At 39.9% G+C, this 24,577-nt stretch overlaps 2 protein-coding genes across 4 annotated transcripts; both read right to left on the reverse strand.

Annotated features, from left to right (window-relative positions):
• Positions 1-1,900: 1,900 nt before the first annotated feature.
• Positions 1,901-8,594, reverse strand: LOC306873539 (cytoplasmic polyadenylation element-binding protein 1-like; the record flags this gene model as incomplete). Of its 2 annotated transcripts, XM_079422897.1 has the most annotated exons (11): positions 8,447-8,594; positions 7,535-7,726; positions 6,441-6,649; positions 5,622-5,874; positions 5,364-5,477; positions 4,452-4,541; positions 4,040-4,176; positions 3,745-3,943; positions 3,527-3,621; positions 3,271-3,351; positions 3,061-3,171 (listed from the first exon to the last, which is right to left on the reverse strand). In XM_079422897.1, the coding sequence occupies exons 1-11, from the start codon at positions 8,529-8,531 to the stop codon at positions 3,061-3,063; spliced, it is 1,566 nt and encodes a 521-aa protein (XP_079279023.1). In that variant the 5' UTR covers positions 8,532-8,594. The 2 variants fall into 2 exon arrangements, with proteins under 2 accessions (XP_079279022.1, XP_079279023.1); XM_079422896.1 differs by lacking the exon at positions 8,447-8,594 and having other exon boundaries at positions 1,901-3,171; positions 7,535-7,887.
• Positions 8,595-11,682: 3,088 nt separating this feature from the next.
• LOC306873556 (RNA-binding protein, mRNA-processing factor 2a-like) lies at positions 11,683-17,263 on the reverse strand. Of its 2 annotated transcripts, none has more exons than XM_079422941.1 (9): positions 17,084-17,263; positions 16,732-16,954; positions 15,357-15,434; positions 14,984-15,022; positions 14,700-14,762; positions 14,084-14,234; positions 13,524-13,675; positions 12,861-12,932; positions 11,683-12,687 (listed from the first exon to the last, which is right to left on the reverse strand). In XM_079422941.1, exons 2-8 carry the CDS (start codon positions 16,783-16,785, stop codon positions 12,867-12,869), a joined length of 603 nt encoding a protein of 200 aa, XP_079279067.1. In that variant the 5' UTR covers positions 16,786-16,954; positions 17,084-17,263; the 3' UTR covers positions 11,683-12,687; positions 12,861-12,866. The 2 variants fall into 2 exon arrangements, with proteins under 2 accessions (XP_079279067.1, XP_079279068.1); XM_079422942.1 differs by having other exon boundaries at positions 16,732-16,936; positions 17,084-17,193.
• Between the last annotated feature and the right edge of the window lie 7,314 nt (positions 17,264-24,577).

Genomic DNA, 24,577 nt, shown 5'->3' on the forward strand with positions numbered 1-24,577 from the left:
ATATTATATAGTGCATTTTTATGTGTAGTTATGCACTTACAGGTACTTCCTCCAAAGGACACTCATCCGAGAGGGTCTCTTCACTGTCCTGTGCAATGAAAATAAATGGTATGACAAAGTGATACGGTGTCTCCACTATTGATATTGATTTTACTATTGAGAAAAACAAAAAAAAGGACAAGTCCACTTACTGCACATGCTTCAGCCACCACTTGCATGGGAACAGGTAAAAGTGTGGGTGTGTTATGTAAAACTGCACAGAAATAGAGAAAGAAATAAAAATTCATTACAATGAGGTACACAGGAAAAGAAACATAGAAACTTTAGTCTCCCCCCATTTACTCAAAGTAGGTTTAACTGCCTTCCTTTCATGTCAATGCAATTCAGCACTACTCAAGATTTACCAGTTGAAGAGTGTAGCTGACATTTGGATTACACCAAATGCAAGGTAGCTACCAATTATTTTACAGTAGCCTATACAAAGTGAATTAAAAACCTCTTTACCAGTAATGAAGGTGCTGCTGCTACTGCTTCCTGGCTGTGGGTCTAAGGAAGAGCTGCTCCCAGGGATGTCCTGAACATTGGGTCGGTTCACATTTAACTCCGGGTGCAGGACCACCGCCTGTTTTTTTTTGCTCTGCCTTTTTCCTAGTTGCTGATATAAACAAGCACATAATTTCACAGTCGTTTAAAACAAAAAAAGACTAAGAACAACATATGTAGTTAATTATTACCATTTTGTAGAATATTCTTGTATTTCACCTTTACTTGTTCCCAATTTCTAGTGGGTCCTGTGGAGGCTCTAATATGAAAGATTAAAGTATGAAATTGTTTAATGTACATATACTGTCATAACTGATTGAAAACCTCTAACACAATCACTACTTACGCATTTAATTTGTCTGCAACTTTTTGCCAGCCCTCTCTCCTGGCTTTTGCAGCCTTTGAGGTGTTCCCTGTCGTTTTTATTAAATTTTGGAACTCCCCATAGCCCTCCATCAAGAGTTCTTGTTCTGCCGCAGAGAAAAAGTGGGCGCGCTCTTTGGCCAGTGTGGGCAACCAATAACAGCGTTGCTGATCAGTGTTTCTACTATCGATACATATCCCCTTTTAAACCAGCGCATGAACGCGCAGTTATCTCAGATAACTCAATCCAGCGATACTAATCATCAACAACAGGTGTGTTCGAAGAACCCAATTAGCCGGATCATGATTAGCACGATGAAATCATCTCGGATGTCTCATTTGATCTCGGATGTTTTAAGCAACGTACGAAGAACGAGCCCCAGCACTACAAAATTGTTTTTTACTGGAGAGGGGAAAAAAAATAAATCCAGCTTGGATCCTCACTTACAGCTTAACAAGCACTTCCACCTACTGGTCAAGTAGAATTAATGCATTACAAAACCTCTGTAGAGAACCCCAAAATTGAATGCACACATTCCATTTCAAAGTCCCTTTTTCAGGATACTAGATTATAACGAGACAACTTTTTAAAATTGTAAAAATGAGCTTTACAGATCTGGAAACCGTTTAAACCTACAATAATTGTTTTCTATCAATGTTGAAAGTGTTGTGTTGTCTAATATTTGTCAGTACAATACACTACCATTCAAAAGGTCTGTGCAAAAGCTTAAAATAAATGGAAAAAATATTTTGCAGGATGCATTAAATTAAGAGACACTTTTTATACATCTTAACCATTTCAAATGAATTGTACTTGAAACTGAAAAAAAGCTCCAGTTTGCTCTATTATGCAGCAATTTTCAAAACTGATATAATAGTAAATGGAGCTAAATGTACACAATTTAACTGTACTAGTATACCTATAAATGTAACTTATTCCAACTATACACACACACACACAGTCCTTTTAAAGAAACCAAGTCACAGCACAAGTAATGCTTAAACACCTTTATTGTGCCCAGTCAAAAATTCAAACTTCACCTTTGTAAGCAAACGAGGTAGAATGACAGAGGAGCTTGAGAAATAGCTCTGCGTGGAATGCATATGGTGAGAAGAGAAGACAGTCTTGGTTCTGAAAGTAATGTTATCCATTCAGACATTAAGCAGAGGATGATTAAAGTGACATTTGCATTTAGTCTGCTAAGGCTCTTGATACATTCGAGGGAAGTCTATGGTTTTAAATTCAACAAGCAGCCATTTGGGTTCACACCCACAACACCTGCTGATGTACAATAGAAGTGATTAAAAACCTACCCCTTTACAAAGTGCAAATTAAAAAGTGCAATAAAACTACGTGCAGTCGATGGCCAGTCTCATTTCAGGATTAATATATCAAGTGGGTTTGAAATCTGATTGAGAGCAGTAAAAGCAACGCCTAGTGGAGGCACGCATTGAAATTGATCTGGATTGGCAAATAGATCTGCAGGGTTATGCGCAAACCTCTTGTTCTACCAAACAGAACACTGATAAGGCAAAAATACGCTCCAAAAATATGGAGGGGGAAAACAAAAAAAAAGCGCAAAATTAAAAATCCGCCAAGGTAGATTGCTATTCAACCTTTTCCATGCCATACCTTAAAACTGTTTCATGTAAAAATTTATGAAAACTAAAACTGAAAAATGTCATGATGAAAAACTGGTTTTGTAGTTGCATCTCAAAAAAGTAAAAAATTGGCAAAAAAGTGCCAGAAAAAAGCAGCTAGTGTGGAAAGGGAAAACCAATTAAAGGCACTGTATGGCTTCCTTCTGTTAAACAAATGAGACTTTAGAAATGACTAACAATAGCAACCTATATAAAGGGAGAGGAAAAAAAAAAAAAAAAAAAACCCGTCAACCATGGCCTGAATCTCAACTTAATTCAAAAACTCTGGGTCTTCCCATCCATGGGCCCCAGCTAACCCATCTCACTGTGTACAGTGCCAAAGTGAACAAGTCAAACTAAAAAGAAAGTGCAACAGTGAACTTTCTACAGTGTTTCCCCATGCCCCAACTCCTGGGAAGGCCTTTTGAAAGGGCGCCGAGTCTGGAGCGGTTCCCCAAGGGGAGCAGGCGCAATGGACATCCAGGATGAGGCATCGTGCTGCCATGCGTGGTTTCAGTTGGCGTCCCGCTTCTTCTGGTTGCGCATCAGAGGGCGGTGGTTACTGAGGATATCCATGGAGTGCTGCCTATGCCAGCAGGAGCGACAGTAGTATTTGAAGCAGGTCTGGGGAAAAGTTAAGTGCATTAGAGTGTACTGTATAATTAAGAACAGAGTTGAGAAGTTGAAGGGAGGGAAAAAAAAAAAAAAAAAAAAAAACCTCACCTTGTCCCTGCAAAAGAATGGCCCAGGCTCACGACTGCATGATTGACAAATGGCATCCTCCAAGTATGGGTCAATCTGAACCTAAAAGGAGGAAGACAGTTCCCATTTAAAAAAAATAAATAAATAAATAAAACTGCCAGGCAGACATTAGCAAATGTGACAAAACGGAGTGCCAACTGAACTCTAATTACCATTTAGACTGGGTATGTGACATACCATAATGGTGTATAACACTGGGTTTCAAAGTTCCACTTACCTTCTTTGTAAATTTGGGAGTCTTTATCTCAACAAATGCAGCACTCACAGCTTTCAGATAACTGCGTTGGTTGTTAAAGGTTACACGTCCAGATCCTGGGGGGGGGGGGGGATATATAAAATAATGAAGTTATCAACCTTGACAGGGGGAGGAGGGAAAAATAAAAATTAAAAAAAAAAAAAAAAAAAAAAAAAAAAAAAAAAAAAAAAAACACTCACCAATGGGGTACTTGTGCTTGTCTGTGTCGATGCCCGCATACACAACACCTCCAAACAGATCATTCATGATGCTGGCCAAGGCCTCAGCGTTGAGCATGCCATGCAGGGCTCCTACAAACACTGTGTTCCTAGGGTCCAGCCTTTGAGAGGGACAACTCACATAGTTACTGTCTGAAATCACCCAAGGGATCACCTGTGCCTGAAGGTCCAAAACAAAAAGTCAGCATCTCTCATACATCAGGATTAAGGAACACAATCTTTATCATCTACCCCCACTCCCACAAGCCCATCTTACATCTTTGCAGCGCATCCTTCTGCTGGACATTTTGAAGTAATACTCGCTGTAGCCCTCAGGATGGAGCAGGTCCTCAGTGCAGTCTTGTAGCAGGGCTCGCACAGACTTGTCCGATTCAAACACCAAATACACATAACCTGAGTGGCAGTAGGAGGGAAGAAAAAAAATAAATACATGACCAAAACATTACTCTGTAACTGTAGACTGCACAAACTTGGATGTGAACCTTGCAAAGACTTGCGCAAAAAAAAAAAAAAAAAAAAAAAAAAAAAAAAAAAAAAAAAAGATTCCCCAGAAACAAATACCATGAGTATGAAGGTTTTTGTAGTCACCAAGAGCTGCACCATGCCACCACAGTGCTGTAATAAAATAAGGTTTCCTACCCTTTCAGCATTACCTTTGGGCATATTACCTTTCGGAGGGCAGCGAGGGTGCTTGCCATCCTTACCCGGCCACTCCACACTGAGAGGGCCATAGCATTTAAAAGTGTTTATCAAACCAGCTGGGGACAAAAACAGAAAGGCCATTAGTCTAGAAGCAAACAGGGCTATGGCATATCTATACTACCCTTCAAAGTTTGGGATCAGTAAGATTTAGGCTTCTGTTCAACAAGGTTGCAGTAATTAGATACAGCAATAACAGTAATGATATTACAAATTTAATAATATTACACCTAATGGTGGAGCTTGGATGTGTTCAGCAATGAACCAAGAGTTCACCAGTTTTGTGCCTGAAACGGCAATTTATTCCGGTGATGGAAAAGCAGAATTTTTAGAAGCCATTATTCAAGTCTTCAGCATCCCATGACCCTTCAGAAATCATTTACTGCTTAAAACAACGTTTAAAAACGTGTGCCGCTTAAAATTGTGAAAATTGCCGGGATTCTTTGGGGAGGAAAAAAATAAATTAATTAAAATGTAAATCTAATGTAACAAATGCTTTTACGGTCACTTGATCAATTTATTGCATCCTTGCTAAACTTACGGACCACAAACGGCAGTGTATATTGTGAAAATCAGAACATACACCGTAAAATGTGGAGAACACAAAGTGACAAGTCAATTAGCATTTTTTTTCTTCTTTTAAACATTTGAAATGCAAAAACTTCGAGACTAGATGCTACACCTGGCATATGCTACAGACTGGGATTAGAGTCAACCTGGCACACATACTAAACATTTGAATCAAGTTGTAGTCATTTTAAACTTCAATATCTCAATTAGTAGGCTAGTAACCTACTCCAAGCAAGGTAATTAAAGCCATTTTAATTTAATACAGCAGACTACCATTTTAAGTATTTGCTGTATAGATGCAGTTATTCTACCTTCAGTGATGTCCCAGGGAACTCCTCCTAAAAAGACCTTGCAGGAATAAATGGGATTTTGGTAGTGTCTGGGGGGCAACTGTCCACTCCATGTGAAGGTAGCTTCATTGATGGCTGTGGATCACAAGTTCACAAGATGAGCACAACAAGAGCAACAGACCTGCATATGTATCGATGAAAAACAGTAAAGTGAACAAATGGGGGGGGAGGGGGGAGCCTATTAATTCATGCAATACAGTAGCATGCAATAGGCCATACAGGCTGCCTGTCTGTGAAGCCAGGCCTCTCTTTCAATGCTGAAGGGGCTCTCAGGGGTCTTCATTAAGTCCCAGTTGGGCCAGATGGAGGCACCAGGCCAGCGGTGGGCCAGACCACTGCTTGGGGTAGAACTGGGTGGCGGGGTGAGAGGGGAGCTGCTGTGGTCCATACGAGAGCCCAGAGCTAGCTTGAGAGGATCCCTTTGCATACTGGACATAAGGAAGGGCACAGACGGCGAAATCCTCAAAGAAGACTACAAAAGGGAAAAAAATAAAAAAATAAGTTTGCACTGCCAATAAGAACATTCAAGGACCATAGTGAGCTACCCTTAGAACTAGCCTCATTAAAACTATTCCACACAGCTTATCTTGGGGATAAAACAATTTGGAAGTTAACCCTAACTATTACAAGACAAGTTGGAGGTTATTTACAATGGGGGGGGGAATTCATTTATGAAAAGAGGAAAGTTGCAGTTACAGCTCACTCAGAATATTGTGAATCTGGACCTAATGTGAATTTAAGCACTGTGATAGAGGATTTGGCTCTCACTTCAATTAGTAACAGCCCTTTATACAAAAAATAAAATAACTACTTTCAGACAGTTACCCTATTGACATCAACCCTTATCGTGGCTGAAAATGGCTCGTATTGTGGTAAATATTTGGATCGTAAATCACCCAAGTAGCTGCTAGAAAGGCATTTCATAATGCTTAAATGCCCCAACAACGCAGAAACAATTGTGAAGAACAAAACAAATTTGGTGGTAAGAGAAAAAAGCCTTGGCAGAAACCAAACAGAACATGATCTCAAAACACTTACCAGCAGGTCTGAGAGGTGATCAGAACCAGAGCTGAAGCCACTGGTCTCAGAGTCCACAGGGCTAATGGAGTGGGACTCCAAGAAAGATTGAGAGTTTAAGCGTGCCATGCCGGGAAATTGTTCTAGGAAATCTGTGGCACCAATGGAAGGCTCGGAGTAGCTCGGAAGCTTGTTGGAGAGATGGCTGGGAGTCCCCAAAATCCCTTGCACTGAGAGAGAAAAAAAAAAAAAAAAAAAAAAAAAAAAAAAAAAAAAGTTAGGAACACTAAAACTGTTGCCCCAAATTAGTAAGGAAAACCTAGTATACATGCGCATAAGAGATTTCACTTTTTTTTTTTTTTTGCCTGCCAAACCTTTGCTTGAGCACAATTCACTGCCAAAAAAAAAAAGCCTTTAGTATGCGTCTTGTTTCTAGTCAAAATAGCTAACAGTTCTTAAATCAAGATACTTTAAATATCTTGCATCATTTTGCTTCTCTTAGTAGAAGAGAATTTTAATAAAAAAAATTGCTTAAAACATGTAAAATTACCTGCCAGTGGGGGTAAGAAATATTCTTAAAAGAAGAGCATTTTATATGGCAGATAATTTTACTTGTTTTAAGCAAAATGCACTTTGCATGCATCATCCCCCGGAAACAAGACTAAATAACTTGTCGTTTTGCTTATCCAGTAAAAGTATCTTGATTTAAGAATTTAGCTATTTTGACTAGAAACAAGACAAACGCACTAAGATAGACAAGTTATTGTTTGCAGTGTTCAAGATTCAAAAACAAGAACAGCTGAAAAGGACAGCTCTTATTGCAGCACTAATGAGAATTACCAGCGCATGAGGCAGTCCGAGAATCGGTGACTAGTGTCAACAAAAGGCTCTGACTCACTGTAACATTTTAAACGTGTTCTATTCAGGACAAGGCCAAAGACCAAGAAAGAGATTGCATAAAGAAAACCGTTTTATAACCAGAGCCTACTGAAAACACCATTAAGATTCACTTGGAACCAATATTGCTTAAAAATGATAGTGCTACTTCAATGTGCATGTAGCATTGTCTCAACATTATCATACAGTTGCTTTAATATGTTATTCATTCCACTCACGTGAGGCGGTGTTGGTCTGTGTAGAGTGATCGGTGTCATGGCTGCTCCATGGTCTCTCCCAGTCAGACAGGCTGAGGGACTGTAGGCCCAGACCCCAGTTATTGACATCAGGCAGACCCCTGGATGAGTCCTGGCCACTGCTGGGAAAAAGCATTCTGCTCCGGACCGCAGACAGGTCCGAGTCTGGACGACCTGTTAACAGTGTCCAGAAACAGAAACAATTTTTGGCAACTCTGCATCAGCAGTGGGAATAAAAGGCATGAACATTCGAGAAAGCATCGGCTCCCTAGACTCTGATAAATCACTGCTCGCCTCCCTCCGCCTGGCTAAACTGCACAGGAGCAACCGTCTCTGCAGAGACAACCCACCCTGCATGTGACCCACGCGCTGCTGCCCTTACAGCCCCTTGCTAATGACATCAGTCCCTGGCCTCCTCTGATGCCACACCAAGCATTTCTGACAAATTCTCCAGCAAAGAGGCAGCACCCCCTCCCACCTCTGGCTCAGACACTCAAGGTGGCAGGGAGAGAGAGTTTGCCGCTAGCTGCAGGCTAAGAGACTGAAAACTCCAGTGAATCGCAGGACTGTTGCTATCGGCTAAGTAGCTGAAGAATGAGCAATCTGGGCTTCTCATGCAGAGCTGGACCGCATCCAACTGCTTGCTCCAGCCCTGATTCAGCATCCTCCGTCTCGCCTGCATGATACGTCGCATGACCGGTGCTGTAATGATTCCCTGTGCACATGATGCTCGAATGCAGGGCCAAAGCTGAAGGTGCAAACAGCAATGCAGCAGACGCACATGAGAAGCGGAAAAAGGAGGTTACAGTGGTGTTATTGTGCCTGCACATATATATGAATTGTCTGCTTGCGTTTGTTGTTCATAGCCTTCTTTGTACACAAATTAGGGTTTACCATTAAAAGGGTCTCGCTTGCATTTGGCAGTGGGAGTTGTGCAAACCCCGCTCAGATCCAGTGAGTTTCCCAGCATGGTGTTCATCCTGGAGAACGTGTCTGCATTGCTGCATGTAGACAGGGCTGGGATATCAGAATCCAGGCAGTTAAGAAGTCTGGGATTTTCACTCTGTCAGAACAAAACAGACATGCATCACAGAAATGGTAAAACATAAGCCTGATTCTTCCCTTGCCCCCTTTCCTCGCCATTTTGTGTTCAGTTAGCAAAACAGTAGGATGCCATTACTTGAAATTAATTCTAGTTCACTTTCACTAGTGATGGTGAATAACATGCCTGTAAATTAATTTGCCACACATGCTGTTAAATTGAACAACAAAGCAGCCAATGATTACATCTGACAAGCCCAATCAATGGCAACTGTATTAATGGGCCCCTACCTCACTGTAAACTACCATTACTGATGACAGGTACAGGCTATCATAACAGCTAGCATTTCTGCACAACAACAACAACAAAAAGAATGGAACACTTATTTTTTTCACTTCCAAATAACCCCAAACTTCTATTGAGGTAGAAAACGCGAGTCTACAAAGGAAACATTTAACACGCTACCAAACACTCAGAAAATTAAAATCTGAAGTAACACCGAAACTCACCAGAGAAAACGCCATTGTAAAACTATCAACCAAAATGACCGAACACAACACCTTATTTAACTTTCCTAAGTCTACTTAAACCTTTCGAAGGAAATTTTGGCCTAATTTACAACACCTGTGCTCGGGTCAAGCACTCTTTCTCTCCTGGGATCCACTTCTTCTCTTGAGTAGCCAATCACTGATTACATATTGATATTTATTCATGAGGGGCGGGCACTTGACGTGGATATCAATTTTCATAGGCCAATTAACTGTTTCAAAAACTACCGTCTTTTAAATGCCCTCAAATTATCTAATATCATTTATTACAATATTTCTAATTCCTGTCCGAGTCTCATTTTCTCATATAAGTTAATTCTTCTTATTCGACAAATATTATAGTTGGTCGTGGCGTCCGATGTGTTTGTGTCCGATTTTAGAGCCTTCTTCGAGATTTATGAATATATTTAGATCTAAAAACAATGATTGCTTAGTTTTCCATTATGTAAATTGTTCAATGCGAGTGCGGCATACGGCCTTAGCATTTAAAGTGCGTTTACATTTATTTTATTGAAATCAGGACCATGGAGAGCAGCATGTATAAATTAGGCCTTTTATAAAGACAAATTGCACCGTTTTGGAATAAAAACTGCAATAATACAATAAATACAAACGTGATCAACAACAGGCAAATTGCTATAGTGCTTAGTAGCAACTTCAGGGCAGGTAGCCTATTAAAAATAAATTACAGACTACCGACTCACTTCCTCTAGAGGGCAGCACTTACATTGTTTCTCACAGTCTTCTCATAAAAGGATAGTTCACTTCAAAAGTAAAGGTTTCATGTTGTTGTAAACCTAGTTGACGTTCTTAGATGACACAAAAGGATATGTTGGGTATAATGAGAGTCTCAGACTTTTTTGTATAAAAACAACTGAAAATGAGGCTTTCTGTCCTTGACATTCTGCCTAGCATCCCTGTTTGTGCTATAATGAAGAAAGTCATGCATGCAGATACATCTCAAAAAACTAGAACATCGTGAAAAAGGTCAATATTTTTTGTCACTCATTTCAGAAAGTGAAACCCATGTATTATATAGATTCATTACACAGAGTGAAATATTTCAAGCCTTTATTTCTTGAAATTTTGATGATTGTGGCTTACAGATAATGAAAACCCAAAATTCTGTGTCTCAGAAAATTAGAATATTACATAAGATCAATAATAAAAAAGTATATTTAAAAGTATATTCATTTCTATGCACTCAATACTTGGTTAGGCCTCCTTTTGCATGGATTACTGCATCAATGCGGCGTGGCATGGAGGCAATCAGCCTGTGGCACTGCTCAGGTGTAATGGAAGCCCAGGTTGCTTTGAAAGCGGCCTTCAGGTCATCTGCATTGTTGGGTCTCACACCAGATGGTCTCTGGGGTCATAGATTTTCTATGGGGTTCAGGTCAGGCGAGTTTGCTGGCCAATCAAACGCAGTAACACCATGGTCATTGAACCAGCTTTTGGTTCCTTTGGCAGTGTGGGCAGGTGCCAAGTCCTGCTGGAAAATGAAATCAGCATCTCCATAAAGCTTGTCAGCAGAAGGAAGCATGAAGCGCTCTAAAATCTCCTGGTAGATGGCTGCGTTGACTGTGGACGTCAGAAAACACAGTGGACCAACACCAGCAGATGACATGGCAGCCCAAATCATCACTGACTGTGGAAACTTCACACTGGACTTCAAGCAACATGGATTCTGTGCCTCTCCACTCTTCCTCCAGACTCTGGGACCTTGATTTCCAAATGAAATGCAAAATTAACTTTCATCTGAAAAGAGGACTTTGGACCACTGAGCAACAATCCAGTTCTTTTTCTCCACAGCCCAGGTAAGACGCTTCTGACGTTGTCTCCGTTTCAGAAGTGGCTTGGTAGCCCTTTTCCTGAAGACATCGGAGCGTGGTGACTCTTGATGCACTGACTCCAGCTTCTGTCCACTCGTGAAATTCTCCCAAGTGTTTGAATCCGCTTTGCTTGACAGTATTCTCAAGCTTACGTCATCCCTGTTGCTTGTGCACATTTTCCTACCCAAATTCTTCCTTCGTCAACTTTGCATTTAATATGTTTTGATACAGCACGCCTTGAACAGCCACCCCTTTCAGTAATGACCCTCTGTGACTTACCCTCTTTATGGAGGGTGTCAATGTTCATCTTCTGCATCATTGCCAAGTCAGCAGTCTTCCCCATTATTGTGGTTTCAAAGAACAAGAGATACCCGGAATTTATACTGTAGGGATGGTCATTTATTGAAACTCAAATGTAAATATTCTGATTTCATGAGCTGTATAAGGCTCGAATCAAAATTGAAATGTTTTACTTTACATGTAATGAATCTAAAATATGAAAGTTTCACTTTTTGAAATAAGTTACAAGAAAAAAAAAAAAAACCTCACAATATTCAAATTTTTTGAGATATACCTGTATTTGAAAACATGAGGATGGATGACTACATTATCTGAACTCTAAATTATGCCCCTAATTCCAGATGTTTAATCTGAGTACATGTATCCATGCAAGCCACTGAAATTCAAACAAATGTAATGCAGTTCAATAAGAGTACACAAGACATTTTAATGCATTCCCATTTTAATACTATATCATACAGTAGTATTTTTGTACACCAAACACTTTTTTACAAACATTACAAATGTCTGAATTAACCATTACTATACCCACATTAAAATCATGCCCAATTGTAGCATATCTTTATATTCAGAGTATTAACTTGAAACAGCAATTTCATGTTAGCAGCAAATTTGCTGTCCATATACTGTTAGTTTTGTGCCACACTGACACAGTCGAAACCAAAAAATTACAACTTAACCTCTGAAACTGCTATAAAAGGACATAGATACAAAAACAAAATGTCAACACAAAGAAAGAGCTACCAATAACTTATACAGATTATTTCAATTGCACAAACTCTTCTCTCCCCAGTCACACACTCTAGATTGAGGTGGTCTCTTTTTTGTAAAGTCATCAGACCCTCTGTGATGTGTTACAGTGGAAACTCGCAGGGGGAAACCATCTGGCTGTCTGGACATCACATTACCCAAAATAAGTTGGCCACAGTTTTGTACATAACATAAGCAACTTCAATGACCAAGCTACTAAACAAGACAAACTGAACAAGGTTACACCGGTCATGGAAGCAACAAACAGACTACAATGACGCACAGAGCTACACTTCATGCCAAAACTAACATGCTCAATGTCAGCTTCAGCTGATTGTCTCATTTTACGCAGACACAGCAAATCTCAATGAATACGAGTATTTTATCTTAAATTTCTTAATACAAAAAAAAAAAAAAAAAAAAAAAAAAAGTTAAAGGGACCAATCCATTAAGAACTGCTAAGATCTACTGTACCATCTATACACCTCATTTTTTGTGCCGTTGGCAATGATTTCAATACAAGCTCAATGAGCAATACAAACTCAAATTTCATCTCCTCATGGCCTAATTCCAAAGGATTTACTACATCCAAAAACCAGAAGTTCAAATGAACTGTACTGATTTTAAACAGGAGCTGGAAGACACCATTTCAAAAGGAGAAACCTGGAGAGAAGAAAAAAAAAAGTTAAGATAGATAGATATATATATATATATATATATATATATATATATATATATATATATATATATATATATATATATATTTTTTTTTACAAAAAACGAACACCATTATATAAGTCATATGTTGCATGGGAAAGGTAATGGAATGGCCTTACTATATTTTAACAGAATTGCCTTGATTTCCATCCAGGCTGGGATGAATCTGATGTAGAGGGATACCAGCGCATCTATATATAAAAAAAAAAAAAATTAATAAAAAATATAAAAAAAAAAAAAAAATTAACACTTTCAGACTTTGTGAACCAAGGAAATCTTAATTCATTAGCATGAGACTTAAGTAGTCACAGCTGACAGTTGCTCTTTGAATACTTAATTATAACACTACTTTTACGCCAGGACCATTAGCCTTTACTTGACATTTAGATTCTACTTATCTGGGATAGGAAAATATGTTAGCATTGAGCAAAATAAAAAAAAAGTCACTAATTCACGCAACTTAAAGATGACTGGCACACAAAACATGAAATGATCTTTAGAAGGTTGTCAAATAGGTAAACAAATGCATAATGCAACCAAAGCATAATGTTTAAAGACTTCAATGGCTCAAATTATGCTAGCTACATTGTCTTATTGCCCAGGAAGAATTCTCAAACTTTTATTATTCACATTTCTAATAAATGTTCACAAGCGTGCATTAAAACATTGTCCAAAAAAAAAAAAAAAAAAATTTTTTTTTACATTAAAATATTGTTTCTCTTCTGGAAAAAAAATCCTTTGATTTTGAAATGACGACTAATAAACGAAAAAGATGGCCTCACCTGAGCATGAAGTGCGGCTGCTGCTGCAGCGGCCGCTGCTGGGTAAGTGAAAGCCGTGTGGGGCAGGCCGGGACTGAGCTCCTGGGTATAGAGAGGGTAAGGAGACCAGGCCTCTGGAGATGCCGGGATCAGCGCTGCCCCTGTCAAGTCATCTGAAGATTGGGATAAGCACAGCAAACAATCACCTCAGGCCAGCTCAGTATATCAGACATGCCTGAAATCACCACTTCAACAATTTGTCAAACACTTGGTTTGGAAGTCAGAGGCCCTCACACATTAAAACTTTTAAAATTAGCAAAAAGAGGCAGGAACCAAACACTGATCTGGTCGTGATCTCTGGTCATTTCTGTGACTTGGAACAGAAGAGAGGTTGAATGAGACGTGAAGTGCTAAGGCTCAACTTAAGTGTAATAGAACGAAGAACGGAAAAGGCCATTTGTTAATAACATGCATGTGGAGGTGGATTAGTTTATTCTTGTGTTCTCCTAGATGTGTAGCTACAGAGTGTGTGCCTGTCTGTTTCTGCAGTGTTTGAACTACAGTGTTGGCCATGAACTTACATGGGTCCCGTGCTATGAAGTGCGCTCCTAGAGCTGGGTGGATATGTGTGGGATTTGGAGTGCCCATCAGCTTACTCTTTGCCATCTTCGTGTTGGCCTTAGCAAACTCTAACCGGAGGGTCTGCGGGTTTTCAGGGTCAAATCGAACCCCCTGGAGACACAAGTGGGGGAGGGGGACAAGAGTAATGGGGATGGGTTGTGCCTGCCAGACCCTGGTCAAAATGCGCAGCGCGTTTTAAGCTGGTGCCCACATGCAGTGAATGTTTCTACTAGTGAATGAACAGCAAAGCTAGTGGTTACTTAAACAGGTGGACACATACTACACGCTAAAGACAAGAAAAACATTAATAGTAATCTACCGTAGAGTTGCTTCTCCGAATCATGGTGCTCAGTAACTTTTGAAATTATGCACTAATTTGTGTATTGGAACAGATCAATATGGGACACCTTAAACTCACCATGTTGTATGGTTACATGAGATAAATGGATGCTATGGACATTTGTTGTATAAATTGACAGTAGAAAATGCATCTAAACCACATCAAGTATGAAGCTAGCTGGGAATCATCCGACAGATTTTCAATAATTCAAGCCAACTAGCTGGCTAGTTTCTTACGTTTAATGCATTTTTGGCCGCTTCAGCGCCGGAACGACTATCAAAGGTTACAAACCCAACAGGCTGGAAAAGAAAGAAAGAATAAATCAATGGTCAAAGTGTCATTTATCAAAAACAAGAGACATGGTAATGTGTTTTTCATTATTATTATTATTATTATTATTATTAAAACAAATGTGATTGATCACTATGCAGTCTTAAAGGCATGACTGCAGCACAAGGGCAGAAGTACATGTTTTTAACATAACAGGCCCAGTCAGCTGTAATATCCAATAATGTCTCACCTGCTTTGATGTTAACTTGATAAGTGAACCCTCATAACCCTGAAAAGGAAAGGAAAAGAAATCCAATTAGCAGCAATGTAGTCACATGCTTGAAAAGGAAGAAATTCCTGCTGCACTCCCCATAAGAGGCCAACTGCGTCAGAGGATGCACTTTACTGCACTGCTAACCTGTGCCACTGGAAAATCTCTGCTGCCAAGCGTTATTCCAATTCTTACAATTCTAAAACTCAGTTTATAAACTTGATTATTACCCTCCAGTTAATTCATCGTTTCAGTGAGAATTGTGAATTTCTTACTGTTGCTTGGGTGACCATAAACATTAGGAGCCAAGACATAGTCAATGAGATTTATTACTTAAAACATCTGTTTTTACCTTAAATGGTCGAAACAGCAGATAGAGCTCACGAGGTTTGATATCTGTTGGCAGACCACTGACAAATAGAGTTCGTACCTGTAAAATACAAGAAATCAATCAAATACCTAATATTTTAAATGTGTGAAAAATACTAGATAACAAAAGGAGATGACTTAAGACAGAACAAATGAAGTGATTAAGGACTCTTGGAATACAAAGTAAATCATGAATTAAAAAACATGACAGGAATTGCATTTGAAAAAGCTTGGCAACTTTACACTCAAAACAGAAGTTTTCAGTACAAAGATTCAAGACAAATGCATTTAGTATGGCCACATTCAGCTAAATGGCTACAGAATAATAAAAGAGCATCCACTCGCTATGACTTGGTGGGAGGTTCAAAGCCACAATGGACTGACTGCCAGTGGAACAGCAATGGACAACATTGCACAGCGTGACAGAACTTCCTTCCGCTGACCCACAGCAACAACCCCCACAGCGCAACACCATTCCTCGGCCCTCAACCCCTCACCTCTACACCTTAATGCTGTGCGTCACCTGTACGGTCTAATAATCATATAGGCTATTAAGGTTACATTTAAATAAATAAAATGAATTAAAAGCCTCATGTTCAGGAAAATTGATTATTCCAACAGCTGCAAGTGATAGACAGCCACAATCCAAAATAGAGTTTGAAGTTGTGCAGTGATTAATTGCGTCTTATTTGAGATTAATAAAAAAAAAAAACATTAGTTTTATATAAATAACACTGAAATAGGCTTTAGTTGGCCGTTTATTTTATTTTTAACTGTTTGCATTTTTAAAAGCATGTTTTATGAAGGAACCACTAAATCATTACACCGTGCTGCAATACGACCATTACAACATTTTAGACCAGCATTCAAGGTCAGTGACGCTGAAGCCAATTTCAAACAATTGAGTGATTGCGCCTGTTTACATGACATTTTGAGACGAACTAAATCACTTCATCGACTGAGGCTTCTAAACAAGTACTTGAATAAGTATGCATTTTATTCATTGAGCTTTGCCAAAAAGGAAACAAAAAGACAAACAAACTTCACACATGGAGCAATTTAACTCCCTACATGTTTGATGGAAGCGCTTAACATACCGCTCAACAAAAAGATAATGTATCAAGGTAAATAGGTGGTCATTAAATGAACGGAAAACAATTCATTTACATTCTGAATTATTAACTTAAAACAACCGTCTTTTAATTCTCGAGTGATTATTTCCTTTCCTGACAGAAAAAAAAAAAAAAAAAAAAAACTTCCCCTTCACACTTCAAAAGTTTGAAACAAATGTACATGGACCTAGACATAATTACTCATTACGACACCTCAGTGACTCATTTAAAACGCCACACTCTCACCTCCTCTTCAATAGAGACGTTGTTGTTTGGCTCGGAGTCAGACTTGATACTCATCTTGTGCGTAAACTTGAGACACCCAGATGAACCGGCAGAAGTTTCGTGTTTTTCCGCGTCCTAAAGTGCGACTGGATCCTGATGGCGATCCGTGCGGGACTCAGCAGAACTTGTGCGGGACACTGAGCTCGTGTCAAAAGTGCCAGGTGAACTGAAGACGCGAAGGTGCCTCGGTGAAAAGAAGTGCAGTGCGTCGGGGTGGTGGAGGGAAGAGAAAAAAGAGAAATGGCGGTGCCACCTCAGATTTACCTCGTTTTAAATGTTAAATTTCAAAGAAAGCAGAGCTCATGGGTAAAACCTGTTCCATAGTTGACCTGCTCGCCAATTAGGTCATCAAGTGAGATGGGGCAGGCTCGCGAGCGGCGTTGCAGCTGGTGGATAAGCCAACCCCTCCATTAGTGAATCATCGCCTTCATGGGAAAGTACGGACCAATTGGATCCGCTCATATTATTATTGGAGACATCTCATATCAACTGTGTCAGGAGGAGGGAGGGGAGTAAATAAATAAAAGAGAGAAATGGAATATTAATTCGTTTACTCAAGAGATATAAAAACTTTGTAAAACTAACTTTAAAGTTTCTTTATTGGTGGCAGCTGTGAAAGGGTCAGGGTGTAGCCTATACATCCTCTATTTGTTTGTTGAAAAACTGAGCTATTCTAAAAATAACCCTGACATTTGAGTGCATTTAATTATGGGAACATCTGTTTAAAAGGAAAGCTACTTGTCTTTAAATGTGGGGAAGACACACACAATGCAGGGAACCGTCTATTAAAAAAGGGCCTGTTCTGTAAAGCTCATAAATTTTATGTTAGGCTGTTTGCACCTTCAGCTGGTCTTCTGTCCCGTTTCCTGACATTGTGTAGTCGCACAAAGTAAAGGAGCTTGTTTAAGCTGGCGGTGGGGGTTGAGAACATGTCGTCTTGTTTTTGGTAGCGATTGACCTAGTGTTGTTTTGTACAATCTGTCTAAATATAGACAAATTCTTTCTTGCCAGGCCTCTCTAATTCCATTGTACATAAGGGAACTATGAACTATTTATAAATCCTACAGATGTTTATACACAGACTTGCAGTTTGTTTGAGAGCCTGTCTTATAGTGACTGCTTAATTAGGTTACAAGCTCCAAACTGGATGTGTTTAAAGCTTTAATGTACTAACAAATAGTTTGAAAAAACATTTACCAACAACATCAAATGAAAGGTTGATGTCAGTTTTTCCATTAACACTCATTCTAATAGTAACCTATGCCTCTTGTCTTGTTCTCAGGGGTTTAAAAATAAGTCAAACAGAGCACAGAGGTACACAGAGCCAAAGATGATTATACAGTAGACAGACTGATAGACGTATCAGTGCCAGGCTCTTACAGAATGACAAGTGTACAGATTGGCTTAGTGCAGACATGCCATAGCCAGAAGGGTGTTGGCATTCATGTCTGACATGTTAAACTGCAAAGTGACATTCAGACCAATGATTTTAAAAATATTTCATTTCCTAGTACTTTATGAATCAAAGAAACATTGTATCATAAAAGTGACCCTGAGAATTCTAATCGACATCCCGTTTCGTGTTATCTCCTTGTTAGTGGTGAGCTCCCCAACACAAAGCCTGTACAGTGGGGCCAGAATGCTATGATGAGGCCTTCATGTTTTATTGGAGAAGAGCAGGCCCATTGTCCCAAAAGCCACCTCAATCCACACTCCTCCTCCTTACACCTCATATTGTATATTTTTGTTTACTCACTATAACATTATCTTATTCAAAATGATAAAACATGCTTAAAAATGTAATTCATGCACTGTTCTATGCAAACATGTACTAGTCTATGCAAAAGTGTGATATCCTACTGTACTGGATGTCTGAATACTGATAAATGGTCTTAGAGTGCCATCTATTGGTCATACTGAGTATAGATGTTTTATAGGCCGTATACACCGGTCAAGGAGTACAGTAAACTTAGGATAACCTGGGGAACTTTGGGTGATTTCCAGAATATGAGGAATATGACAGATACATGTAACCAACTGTGATGTATGTTGTCTGGGATCACTGCCAACCAATGAGAGTAGAAGAAGAACTTTTACTTTTTAAAAATGACGAATACAGACGAATGCCACCATTAAAAAATAGACAAGGTGAACAAGTAATTAAATGTGGTAAATCAAACAGACATAGACAATGAGAATAACAGGAACTACCAAATATGGGCAATAAGAAACATATATATACTCTGTACCAACACTCACAGAATCAGAATCAGTCAATGGGACAGCTGCTTCTCGACTTTATTGTCTTGTTATAATAAAGTCTTTTCTTTCACATTTGAAACTCTGCTGTTTTTGAGCCTTTCTAATTGCACGACTGAGATCCAGACCATCGACGAGAGCACGATTTTCCACAACATAAAAGTGGCACCCCAGATGGGACTGGATTGAGGCTCCGGCGTCTTGAAGGGCCGTTGCAGGCGAGGGACCTGGGTTAACACGCAAACAATCCGAAATTACGAGGCCTCAAGGTAAGCAAGTTTTGCTTATATATTTGGATATAAGGAGATTGTTTGCTGGTTGACTAAGGGTTGAGCCTGTGGCGGTGTTTTGGGACAGGGCCTCACCAGCTAACGGACGTAAAATTATTTAAATGTAAAAAGGTGCATATGGATTGATGAGTTTCAAGTGTTAAAGGATATGCCCATTAGTTAAAAGAGCACAGATGGTGCCAATATAAAGTAGTAGTGAAGAAGCCTAGTGAAGAAGGGCTAGAAGTGTAAAAGCATCTAGTTAAGAGGGATGCTGAATGCCGGCACACGCCTAAGTTGAGAGGCGTGGGGATCTGTGGTTACCGGCCCCGGGATAGGGGGTGACTGCTCGGACAGGTCCGTTTCTAATCGAAACAGTTAGTTTTTGTTCGTTATATGTTATATGTTATATGTAAGTGTTGGTACACTTGAGCAATATATGTTTGTCTAAAAGTAAAAGTGCACGGTTATTTGATAAAACTGCAGAGAAAAATCACGTTAAGATTTGAAAAAGATCATATTGTATTGAATGGAATATTTTAACGGATTATTGAAAATTGAAAGAACTAGAAACACCCCAAAAAATTGGTTGTGTCGTTTGTTTGGGCATTCTCCACAGTGTCGACGCTGTGATCCAAATTGTGAAACTAAATTGTTGATAAAAAGAAAAGAATTGAAAAAGGCAATCTGAGCGCCTGTTTTCCCATTGTTGCGCCAGGGAGAGAAGAGGGGACCCGCGAGGGTGGGGGCTGAGGCTTTCTGTGTGTGTGAAGTGCTCGAGCAGTGTGTGTGTGTGTGTGTGCGAAAAGGAAGGAGAGGGAGAGAGAGATTCTGTTATTCTGAGTTTGCCCATACGGAGACATGAAGCGGACAGAAAAAATAAAACACATCGATTTGAATGACCCTGACACTGAACAAGAAAATCAGTTTCAGGCAGTATTGGTACAGACACAAGGTATTCGCAATCATTTTTGGTTGGAATCCAGCTTTATTGATCTCTATGGGCATGAACAGAAATTGACAGAATACAAGAAAAATATCTTTTTCAGAAAATTGATTAAGATTACAAATTTGGGAGAAAAATCAGCTGAATGGCCAGGAATAAATTGGCAAGATGTGGTAATGAAACATATAACGATTCGGCGATTGAAATACAATTTGTTTAGACTTTGGGATGCAGCTCTTCCTTGGATGGGAGCTGAGTCAAATGCAATTGACATCCCAGTTGAACCAGTTGTAGCACCGTATATTAAAAATAATTGGGCACCCTGGCCAGTGCTCGAAAAAGGAGCTACAATTCTAGATAACATCCATCTCAGAGTGGAAGCTGAGACGAGAGAAGTGATTTGGACGTCCAGAGTGTTGTTTGAGTCACCAGAGATAGGAAGTGCGCAGCCTCTCTTTGTGACTGGCAGAACTCTGAGGCGCCTACTAGTGACGATTGAGCAGAAGTTACAGCCTCAGTTCATACGTCACGTGAGGGTGGAGATTCACGGAGATCAGGAAAGATCGGATTCATCTCAGTGCAAATTGCTAAAAACAATACTCAATTAAATTAGAAAAAGATAAGAAAAAGGAAGGATGGCAGAGGGGGAAATAAAGGGAAAAAAGAAAAGGGGAAAAAGAGGTAGAAAAATTTTAACAATGCCGGAAAGAAGCTTATTGATTGACTATATGGAACCTCTGTATCCGATGTGGTGCACAAGAAATGAATTGAATATCAATATAATTAGGATAAAAGAATTTTGTATAGAATTAATGCCATCTCTTAATTACTCAATTTGGACAGGAGGATTGACAGCAACAGGTCGCAAATTTCATGAGAGGAGACTGTGGAGTTTTGAAGCTTTCAGCTTGGGGGAACACATCATTTGGACAAAAGCTAATCTTCGGATAAAAGAAACAAAGGGCTTTGGGTTACCTTTTAAGTTATTAACCAGAAAACACATTGTGATTATTCTAAAATATTTGAGATACACTAACCAGATTTCTTAAAAAAGGTGATAAAGTCCTCAGCCCAGTACAAGTCCAGGTGTAATCAGGGGTCGGATACTTTTAGTGATCCTCGTCTGATGAGCTTGGTGAAGAATTAGCTATTAAGTTTTAAACCACTGGGATTATAGAGGTAAAATCACCTAATAAACAGAGAAATAATTAGATAAAAACTATTTGCTAAATAAATTGATAGGGAAAAATTTTATAATGTCTAGTCCAGTAGAATTATTGGCCTCTGAAAATCCAGCATGTAAAGAAAATATAGGGGGACTCTCGAAAAAATGGGCAAAAAGAACAAAGAAATTGGCCACCAAGTGGCCGGTAGAGGGAACATTTAATGTGGCTATGTGTAGAGAGATGGAAGTACTGATTAAAAATCACAAGACCAATGACAAATCTAGAAAACGAAATGACAAGAGGGAACAAGAATTAGGGGTGTTGAATTTATTCAAGCAATATGGGATTAAATTATGGAAATTGGAAAGGGGAAACAAAACGGGTGAAGTAAAAGAAGAAAGACCACCTCCATATGCTCCTTGCTGTGACCAGGCCGTCAATCAGATGCCAATCATACAGGGAAAAATAGATATAAAAGGACCCATAGAATTTGAGGGGTATGTACATGAAACAAGCTCAGACGAAGAGATAGAAGCGCAGAGCTGCCCAGAATCATTGTCATTAGAAAGTAGGGAGAAAGAATATGCTTGCAGGGTCGTGAAGGAGGGGCTGGAGCCACAGGAGGAAAGGCTGGAGCTACAGGAGGAGGGGCAGTGGACATCTACACCAGCACCACAGCCGAGAGAGAGAGAGAAAGCAGCAATCTACAAAGAAGAGCCAAGAATTGAAGGAAGGGGGGCTGGAGCCCACAAGAAGAAAAATAAATCAGGAGCACCTCCCACACGTCATGAGCTTGAATCAATGTTAAAGGAGATGGAAGAGCGTTATAAGCGCGAAACAGCAGCAGGTGGCGGCAGTGAGAGAAGTGAGGGGAGTGAGTCAGAAAGATCATCTGAGGAAGGAGCGCCCTCTGCTGACTCAATACAGGAAGAACTGGCTGAGATGGAGGAAAGATGCAACAGGACAAGAGAGAAAATCAAGCAAGCTATTAACATGACAAGAGAAGAATATGAGCAGGTAGAGAGATCATTACAACAAGAAGCAAATGAATTATTGCATCTTCAGTCAAAGCAGCCTCATTCAAGTCTGCGTTACCCAGTTCAGCGAAAACAGTACAAACAAGTTGAAGGGATACTGACCTTACAGGACATAGAGCCACTGAAAGATCAGCATCAAGTGCAAAGGCAAAGAAATGAAGACAGATCAGCACGGACGATGAGATCTCCAACAAGAACAACAGAAGAAGCCAAGGATGGTGAATCAAGACATCAGTGCCCAATTCTCATCAAGCAAGGGCATGCCCAATATATACCGTGGGCTAGTCAAGATTTGGACTCTCTAGTGTCCCGTCTCCCAGATATTCATGAAGGAGCTGGAAAATGGATCAAAACAGTGGAAGAAGAAACAACTGGAAAGCTGTTGGCACTTGGTGACATCAAAGCATTGCTTGTAAAGTGCCTAGGAGCCTCCAAGATGAATGACATCCTAAAGCAGTCTGGCCTTCTGCATGCAGTGGACAGACCTGAAGCAGATGGAACCTCCTTTGACAAACATCGACGTGATATTTGGAGGGTGCTGAGAGCTGAGTACCCAATGCAAACTGACCCAAGCTGCCTGAAGGGAGAGCCAATGGGAGAAATAGAAAATCCTACCACCTACATACAGAAACAACTGAGACGATGGAAAGAAGAACTGGAAAGAGATCCTGAACAAGACAGAGTACTGACAGCACTCTTCAGGACTGCAATTGTGGAAGCCATGCCTGCATCAGTAAAACTGAAGCTGGAAGATGTGGTAGGTCTGAATTCAAAATCACACAAAGAATTCAGAGACCATGTGGTTCATGCTGTGGAACAATACAGAAAGCAAGAACTGAAGATGAGAAATCAAGAAAAAGAACTACAAAGAAAGCTGACCCAAATGCAACTTGAAGAGCTCCTGAACAAAAAGAAAAGGATCCTCGCAGTGCAAAAGGAAGACTCCTCAGCTGTTATGGCACCTGTCAACACTTCAGTGCCAGCTAATCCACCAGCACCAATGAATGTGGCTGCACCAGCAAATCAGATTGTGACAACACAGGCGCCACCTGCTGGACCAGGGAATGCACCACAAGGGCAACCGCCAGTGGTCATATATCTCAAGCCAGAGCAAGTAAACAACAGGAATTGGAACAGACCGCAACAAGGAGGGCGTGGTAGAGGCAGATTCAACAACAATCAACAGAGACCAGGAATATGCTGGGGATGCAATCAGCCTGGACATCTTAAAAGAGACTGTCCCTCCAATCCTTGGATGCAAGACCAACTGATGACAACAGGGGTTGGTTATGAACAACAACCAATACAGACCCGAGCTCAAGGACCTGTCAACCCGTGGCGTGGTCCTAATCAAGGTTACTAGGGCTGCCCAGAGAATCCTGAGGGGAGGAACCAACTTCCAATGATATCTTCGGATGCCGATCAAGAACCAATGTTGCGAGTTAATATTGAAGGAAAACCAATAACTCTTATGCTTGATACAGGGGCATCGTACTCGTGCTTGAATCCAAGATATGCCTCGCACCTCCCCATGTCTGGAAAATATATAAAGACAGTAGGATTCTCGGGAGTGACTCAGCTACTTCCTATGACGACCCCTGTAAGCATAAGTTTAGAAGACACAGAAATAAGATTACCAATTTTAGTTTCAGAACATACACCTGTCAACCTGTTAGGTAGGGATGCTATATGTAAATTGAAAATGCAAATATGGTGTACTCCAGATGGAATTTATATAAATGATAGAGCAGTGAGACAAATGAATTTGACAGACGTACAACAAACACAAGAGCCATGTGCTAATATATATTGGTTAGGGGATTTGTATAAAGACGTAGAAAAAACACTTAGCAAATGGGGAAGATACATAAGAGAACAACTTTGTGAACCAAGTCTACCAAAAACTGAATTTCATTGTACTATGAAGTATGATGAAAGTAAAGACCCAGAATTTGAAAAAAGGTGGCTAAAAGACACAAAAGAACTAACCATCCCCATGATGTCACAAAATATAGTGATAGGACCAAAAGGCGCAGCTCTGCAGGTAGATAGAGAAGAATTCATTGATGAGTGGTTTGATGTGCCTAACTCAGTTCCCCATGTTACTCTGTATGTGAATAAAGACTGTGT

The sequence above is a fragment of the Barbus barbus genome (assembly GCF_936440315.1).
Source record: "Barbus barbus genome assembly, chromosome: 1".
NCBI lineage: Eukaryota > Metazoa > Chordata > Actinopteri > Cypriniformes > Cyprinidae > Barbus > Barbus barbus.